This window comes from Lygodium microphyllum, chromosome 15, assembly GCF_053477565.2.
Source record: "Lygodium microphyllum isolate KBCC chromosome 15, Lygodium_microphyllum_v1.1.10, whole genome shotgun sequence".
NCBI classification, from domain to species: Eukaryota; Viridiplantae; Streptophyta; class Polypodiopsida; order Schizaeales; family Lygodiaceae; genus Lygodium; species Lygodium microphyllum.
Genome location: NC_141149.1, coordinates 117389649 through 117397866, shown reverse-complemented (window position 1 = coordinate 117397866; position 8218 = coordinate 117389649). Strand labels below are relative to the sequence as shown.

Sequence of the window (8218 nt, the reverse complement as noted above, 5' to 3'; positions counted from 1 at the left end):
ACTCACTCACACCACCTCATTCACTTGCACCTCACTCACTTGAATCACCCCTCACTCGAGCTACCACACCTGACTCACATAAGGCAAGTTTACACACAATACTATACAAGCCCACTAACACCTCACTTATCCTTCACTCATACTCACACCTCACTCATACTCCTCTCTCACTAACCCCCAACTTACTCATCCACACTCATCCCTACTCACACACACAAAGGTTGTGTCGGTGTTGCAAATAACAAAAATTTGGGCATTAAAGTAGCAAATTGATATGATACTTATCATGGAAGCTTAGTAATTTGAACTCGACAACCTTATACTTTAATGCACCAAGGATAGTATATGTATACCCAAGACCATGAACATAAAGTAAGTGTCAATTAGGGTGTAAGCATAGGGCATTTGAGTGCTTATCTCTAGTGTGTATGTGGCAAGGGTGATGGGCGACAATATGGAGGGACAGCAAGTAATCATTATTAAGGGAAAAACAATCGAGTTGCCCATTGAATGCCTGGGAAGCACAATTGAACGAATGATTTTAATAATCTTTCAATGCTTTGATCATCCAACCTAAGTACTATATATATATATTTCTCATGTATACATGTTATAGATTTCATTCGAGGAGGGAAAACTATAGAGATGGGCTTGCCTCCTCCTTCAAAGTCACCAACTAGACAGTGTAGGACCTCTAGGGGCATTAGAGTGAGGTTAATGGGGTGCTCACTCGACAAGGGATAGGGTAGATGAAGGAAAACACAAATGTTGAGGGGCTTATAGGCATTATTATCGAATGGGGTGTGTCGACAATAGAGGAGATTGCACCATCTGAGACCTCTAAGAAAGGTGGTGTAGATCCTTTCAAGCATGTTGGGAAGAGCAAAAAAAGGCTAATTCTATCCAAGAGCATTGGTGAAGAGAAGAGAGAATATGAAGATAAATGTGAATATATAGATCCCAATGATAGCATGAGTATATCATCAATGCGAGTGCAACATGAGTGAGGTTGTAAATGAAGCGGAAATGCACAAAAGTAGAGACAACTTGAGGAAAAGGGAGGTCAAAGGAAGATGGGAGGATGTGACTGGAGAGATGTTGCTAATGGTGACGTTTGACAAATGCGTAATTTAGGCATGCATAAAGGATCCTTATGTTGCTAATGGTGACCCCTTCATATTGCAACCTTTCTAGCTTACATATAAAGATTAACTTTTGGAGTTTTGTGGTAGGGAAACTTGGAAAAGAAAAAAATTCATTGCAACTCATGTTACAACCTTGCCTAGACCTTAACACCATTGATGATGAAAGTACGACTTACTTGCTCAAATCAAAGATTAAGTTATCATGAAGCTTCTAGATCTTATTGCTCCCTCAATACCTAATTAATGGTTATCGCATGCTTTGTTGGCTAAGTAGCATTGAGAATGTTTGGACAATATCAATTCTCATATATTTGGGACTTAGACTACCGGCCATAGAAAACTCATAACTAGAATTGCAACTACTTTTGTAAATAAAAGTTGTGCCATGATCATTCCTTCCATGAAGAGAGGAGATGAGCACATGAGGAGGTAGGACTATCACAATGAAAGTAACCCTAGCAAGCATAGCTTGCTAATCTATGGTGAACACATAGCTCCAATAGGAACGAGAAAAGTTAATATATGTTAACAAAAAAGTCATTTTCTTCCTAGGTGTTTGTTTGTGATTGGCTAGGACATTTGAGAGAAGTGTTAATAGGACACCATCTATTTGACACTTTAGGACAACCCTTGGTTTTGAAATGCTAGCATTGTATTATCTTTTCAAGGGAAAATTCTGAACAAATGTTTTGTTGTACTAACTCAAGAAGGGTACCCTTGAAATTCTTTCAATATCACTCTTCTTTTGAAGGATATAAACTTTCACACCTTTGCGGGCAAAATCCCTGAAAAAGGGTTTTGTAGTCTTCAAAACCAAGTCCTACTTCAGGCAAGTCTACTATTGTGCTAGCTCAAGCCCTTGGTAGGGAGATTGTTGTGGCTTGCATCTCAACCTCATGAGTTGTCATGGGTCGCACACATGAGCTCAAAGGTTGAACTATATGATGGATCAAAAATGTGTTAATTGTGGTGAGTTCTTTGCCTTGTTGCACGCACATGTAGGCTGTAGCTAGTTATAAAGGCTTGTAAACGAGCTAAAGCACTTGCAAATAGAGCTTCAACTACCTATCAATCTTCTATAGATAGGCATCCAACTGCACAGCTCAACCATATATGGGAGCTAACATAGAAGATTTCCATGGTTTTTGGAAGATCTTGCGGTTTAACCGTAGTTGAGAAGATTCACTTGCTACATCAAAAAGGGTAATTGGGGTTCCATTTTTTTTGGACCACAGGCGATCATGAATGAAGGCTTTCAAATACAAGAGTGTATATGAACGGTGGCCTAAAAGACTCATACTCTTGAGTCTTAACAATAGTCGGCTCGGGCAATTGGCTCTGGGAAATTATGGCTTTTTTTTTGCAGCATTCATTATTCCTCTCTTCCAAGTTCTCTTTCTTCCCCTTCCTCTTCTTCTTCCTTCCTTGTTTTGGCCCTTTCTCCTTGTAGGCATCTGGGTTGTCCTCCCCCCCCCCTCCCGGGTTTATTTTAGCTCCTTGTGCTTTCCAGACCTTCTTCTCTCTATCAATTTCTTCTCTCCCCTCTTGACATCTCAGTATCTTTTCAAGATCTCTTGGGCCGTACTCTTCTTCAATCCATGCCTGCACACAACGACAGAAGAGCCATCAGAGGACCTTGTAAGTACTTCCCCCTTTTCTCAGGCTTCATCGCCTCTTGGATCTGTGGCTGATTGCCTAGTACCACCTCTGAGAGAGAGAGAGAGAGCATCTTGGTTCCTTTTCGTGACCGCCATTGCAGCCTATTCGAACAGGTCTCTTCTTTAACCGTTAGCTCACCTGCACCTTCAGGGACTCGTTTCAATCTTTGTTTTCTGCCTTTTTCTGGGTTCTATTTGACGCAGTCCAAAAGTAAATGACTGCGCTGTGCTTCCATTTTCCGACTGTCTGAAATCTCCCCCTATCCACTGTGCAGTTCAATCATTTTCTGTGCGTTTCAGAGTCAGAGAGAGAGAGAGAGAGAGAGAGAGAGAGAGAGAGAGAGAGAGAGATTTTTAATGCTCCCTCATAGTTTACCTGCACTTGTCAGCTTTCTACCCCTTCTTATACGTTTTCTCATTCAAGATACAGCAGCTCTCATGCTTTACTTTCTCTTTCTCAGGATCTGATCCCGCTTTGCAAGCTAAAATTTCACTCTCTTGTCTTTCGAGTAAGAGCATATCTGCTGTGATAGATAAGCCACAAGACTGTTTGGGCAGCAAAGAGTACATTAAACCCCCTGCAATCAGATGGTTTGATCGGAGTTTACATACAAATGGGTTTAAGCAAAGGGCTGCCGTAGTAATCCTATGATGGAATATCTGTCAGAGTATCGAGTGAGGGATCATGGGTAACTGCATTTGCAAGAATGCCTGCAGCTGCCTCTCTCATCAGTCGGAACCTGGGCACGTGTGGTTGTGCTGTGCAGAGTTAGCGCAAAATTTGAACAATCCGAATATAAGACCGCTCATATTTGTGGAAGAGGATACTAAGGAAAGCTTCCTGGAGAGCTCATCAGAGGGAGACGGCAGGCGGTCCAGTACACAGTCAAGCCAGGCTTCTGGTGAAGTTTTGCAAATTGGCCTGCCTCCTGATAGACGAAAGATTGATCAGCCCATGATAGAGGCTGATATCTTTGGACTAGACAGCAAAATTGACCAATCTGTGATTGAAGCTGATCTCTTTGGTTTAGAGAGCATTGCAAGAACCTTTAATATTGAGTTGGATCCTCTCTGTGGGTGCCAGAAGACTCTACATCAAGGCAAGGGTTGCCTGCATGTGATCAGGAAACTGCGCAGCCAAGGGGATCTATTAAGATCAGATCGGATGAAAGTGAGCATTTCTAGAGCCCACCTTCGTGTCTACACCGTAACATGGAACATGAATGGGAAGGTATGATTTTTTAAAGAGCGAAAGCAGTTGCAGCTTTTGTTTAATAAGCCAATTCTTTTTCTTATCTTCAGTTTCTCCTCTACAGAAAACAGCACTTCAAGACCTTATAAGATTAGTTGGGCTGGTGGATGGTGAACATTACGATTTGTTTGTTGTGGGTCTTCAGGAAGTCCCAAGTTATGATGTAGAGGGACTTTTGATAGAGGCATTTGGGGATGCATATAGGTATTGTTGACTCTTACCTGCTTGCCTAGATCTCAGTGATAGGTGGTTTGTTGCTTTCAATCTGATCACTGTTTATCGCATTCAAATCTGATAACTATTTCTGTTGTTCTTGTAGACTTATGGCATCAGCAGTCATGATGTCTTTACAGCTCTTTGTCATTTGCAGGAGGTCTCTAGAGGTACACTTTGAAGGTGAGAATAGTCTGACCTCAATTCTGATTCTGGGTATCTGTGCTACTTCAAGTATGGTGCAGAAGGCTGTCAGGAAACCCTTTTGTATTTTAGCTAGTATCTGCAATAGCAGTGGTGTCTCAGCAATATGTTTGGATGCCTGTTGTGGGTGATATAGGTGTTAGCGACTGTGCTATATTCTAAGGTTGTAGGGACATAGTTGGACTGCTTGTAAGCCCAATTTTGATGAATGCAGATGGTCTCAAGTTACTTGTTATCATGCTAATGTTTTCCATTGTAATGTCCACAGACATCAGAATTGATAAAGTTAGTGGAGGACGTCTTGCAGCTGTACTAAGGCGGCAGAAGGGAGCCGTGGCTGTCTCGCTCAGATTTAAAGAGACATCGTTCGTCTTCATTGCATCTCACTTATCTCGTACGTGCAATGGTTGAAAGCAGAAGCATTCAATACCATTGGTTTCATTGTGATAAGAATCAAATCTGCCCAAATTTTCTCTTTATTGCAAAGTGACAAATGATGTTTTCTAGCTGCTAACTTGATAGACCTGTTCAGTGCAGCCCATGAAGGCAATGTGGAAGAACGGAACTCTCAGTTTCAGCGCATCAGCCAGACACTCTTTTGCTCTAAAACTCCTTCACCACGTTTATCTCTATGCTTAAATGCATCAGAGGAGGGTGGCACAGCAGGTTATGGCTTTGGTAGTGGTGTTGAGTCTATCAATACCAATGCAATTGAAGATTCAGACCTTGTTGTCTGGTTAGGGGATCTGAATTACAGGATACAGGACCACAGAAGCTTAGTGGATGCTTTGATCAATCAGAATCTGTACAAGGTATGCTTGAACCTCATGCATACGGTTTATCTCTGTTGATTTTCAAGAAAACTGGAAGCAGGATGTTGACAAAAGAGAATCGAATTGTACTGTAGTTAGTAGCTTGCTCAAAGGAGCAAGAAGAGATGGTTTGTGAGGTCTTATACCTATGTCTTACAGAGTGCTTTCAATGTCCTAGGCAAGGGTGGAGTTTTTCTATTGTTGGAGGCACTCTTCTATCCCTCATGTGTGTCCCCTCTTTGAATTACAAATTTATCTGACTCTGGGCAAGAAGAGATGGTTTGTGAGGTTTTATACCTATGTCTTACAGAGTGCTTTCAATGTCCTAGGCAAGGGTGTATATTGAAGGGCAGATGTATGGCATACCATGTCCTCTTACTGCTGCTCTGGCCTAAACAGGAGTTAAACGCCATGATGGCAGACAAATTTTGATTTGCCTTGTATGGCATCATTGAGTGAGCTGGTCACGATTTTCTGCATGTATATGTCCTTAAACAAAGTGAGATGAAGCTGGAGCCCTTGGTCCATTGGGAGAGCAGCCATGGACAGTTACATAGTTGAGTAGGCCTTTTTTTTTTGGCACTCTTAATTGACTGCCTGGCTTTCTATAACCAATCATGGGGTTCTGTAGCATTGAGTAATCAGACATGTTCGGTATCCAGCAAGATCATTAGCTTTGTAGCAATTTTGTGCGACTGCTTGCAAAATCTGATGCACTTTCCCCTAGAAAAAGTTTTCTCTTGACATTGGGCCAACAAGTGTCATTCCCTTTTCTGTGAGGATGGGAAATTTCTGAGTCGAATAAAGAAGCTTTTGTTGCCTTCCTGTTTTCTTGTTCTGTTCAAGGGATCAAAGCACACCATCTAGCCAGAATGTTAGCTAGCTCTCTAACATTTTTGAATGACTGTTTGCTTTGCCAAATTTTCACGCTATTTCCCTGTCTTGACATTCAGTCAAGCTGTAAAGCTAAGCACAGGGCAACCTTTATAACTATGATGGACTGTGTTTGGCTCTGCAAGCTAGTAACAGATCTTCAGGTATGCCAGACATTCAACGAGTGCTTTGGCCATTGCTTATAATCCAGTGTTCCAGCCTACACGCAGCATATAGAGGTTCATTGTTAGAGAGAGAGAGAGAAAGAGAGAGAGAGAGAGAGAGAGAGAGAGAGAGAAGAGACTATCAACTGGTGCTGTTCAGTTGTGTTGCGTCTCGACACATGACAATTTAGAGCCGAACTCCTGCTGTAGCTGGGCAATGAGATACCTCTTTGACATTTTATCCAGGTCCCTACATTTGGATAAAAGAAACTCCAGATCCAGAGTATTAACTGTCTAACATTTTTGTGTAGGAATTTTGAGCAACTGTCTTAACACTTTTGCATAGGAATTCAGAGTCCAAGGAAAAGAAGCAGCTTTTGTTAAGTCTTTCTGATTATTTCTTGATCTGTGCAAAAGGGGATCAAATCTTGAAGAGAGGGGGGGGGGGGATGGAGAAAATTCATGCATGTGGGTGGGGGTTGGTATTGACTTATGACTTATATGGTGTGTGGGTGCACGTGTTTTCCAGTCTCTGTGGCACAAGGACCAGCTGTCGCGGGAGATCCAGCGGGGCAACGTCTTCAAGGGCTTCCGAGAGGCGCCTCTGTCGTTCCGGCCCACCTACAAATACGACGTGGGAACCGACAACTACGATACCAGCCCAAAGGTAAAAAGAGAGAGAGAGAGAGAGAGAGAGAGAGCCGATCGGGGAAATCTTTTTTTCAAAATTTTGAAATTCAACTAACAGTAACGGGATTTTTTCCCTTTTTGGACACGCAACGGTAACGGCTTCTCACACGGTCAAAAGCCCCCCCAGCCCCTTGAAAGTTGACACCCGAGAATAAAATAGATAAATCCCTCGCGTGGTGGGCCGCACACGCGTGGAATATTCAAATCTAAGCTCAAGTTGCCGACTTGCTAGATGCTTTTGCTAAATTATATTTATTTATGATTTATCTTTTCTTTTTATACTCTAATTTCATTCGACAGAAACGCTATTATTATATTCGAAGAAGATGCTTTTTACCCCTAAAAAAAGGCCGATATTTTCAGGGCTTTTTACGCATAGTCAAATTGTAAAATCGTTTTTTTAAATTATATCATAGGGTAAAATCTTTAGAAAAATGTTACAGATATTTTTTTTTTCACCTCTTTATCCAGTATTTAAATAAGAATCCCTACATATTCTGATTTTTAAAACTAATAAAATTTTGCCGCTTTTTGCCCTTTGTTTTTGTTTTTCATCAGGAAAGAGTGCCTTCGTGGACGGACCGAATTCTGTACAAAGTCAAGGAGGGTCACAAGGGCATTAAAGTGGACGTGTGTGAATACGATGCCATCGATTCCATCAAAAGCTCCGATCATCGCCCCGTCAAGGCCGTTTTTACCTTGAGTCCCTGGTAAAAAGAAGAGACCTGGTAAAAAGAAGAAACCCGCGGAAGGCTGTTTTTTACCCCCCCCAACCAAAAAAAATACACACGGGCCCTCCGGCGTGGGGTCAAAAATTATGTAATTAACCGCGTGAGAGGTGGCTAACGGAAGAAAAAGCAATAACATGCTTGATTTTTTTTCGACGATTCGAAATTCTCGAATCTAACCGGCCATTGTATTTCTATATTCTTCGAGACAAAAAAAAAAAACCAAAAGAAAAAATATCAAAAGACCTTCCGTCTCTTGTCTAACGTTACTACCTTAGTCTCGTCGTGTTGGTGTGTATTCTCCCGTGTAGTCATAAACCAGGCCATCATGCCATTGCCCAAGTCCGACATTGTGGCTCGTAGCATGGGGCTCTTCTTCTTTGTCCCAGTCCCATCCTCTTCTCTTGGTGCTTTGTGCCGGTGTTCGAAGGCATGTTTCTAGTGGGGATGGATCATGTTTGCATGTGCAGTTCATCATG

General features: G+C 41.9%; 1 protein-coding gene across 2 annotated transcripts; it reads left to right on the top strand.

Annotated features, from left to right (window-relative positions):
* Positions 1 to 2538: 2538 nt before the first annotated feature.
* LOC148024964 (type IV inositol polyphosphate 5-phosphatase 11-like) lies at positions 2539 to 7982 on the top strand. 2 transcript variants are annotated; one of them, XM_087694644.1, is made up of 8 exons: positions 2539 to 2783; positions 3265 to 4034; positions 4120 to 4259; positions 4375 to 4451; positions 4741 to 4866; positions 5010 to 5284; positions 6851 to 6988; positions 7570 to 7982. In XM_087694644.1, exons 2-8 carry the CDS (start codon positions 3489 to 3491, stop codon positions 7723 to 7725), a joined length of 1458 nt encoding a protein of 485 aa, XP_087550770.1. In that variant the 5' UTR covers positions 2539 to 2783; positions 3265 to 3488; the 3' UTR covers positions 7726 to 7982. The 2 variants fall into 2 exon arrangements, with proteins under 2 accessions (XP_087550770.1, XP_087550771.1); XM_087694645.1 differs by having other exon boundaries at positions 2777 to 2917.
* Positions 7983 to 8218: the final 236 nt, after the last annotated feature.

Bases quoted from the DNA above. Each gene is read 5' to 3' on its own strand.
- LOC148024964 (XM_087694644.1), top strand. From the start codon at position 3,489: ATGGGTAACTGCATTTGCAAGAATGCCTGCAGCTGCCTCTCTCATCAG. The intron at 4,867-5,009 runs GTACGTGCAATG...TGTTCAGTGCAG, and splicing joins CATTGCATCTCACTTATCTC to CCCATGAAGGCAATGTGGAA. The intron at 6,989-7,569 runs GTAAAAAGAGAG...GTTTTTCATCAG, and splicing joins ACTACGATACCAGCCCAAAG to GAAAGAGTGCCTTCGTGGAC.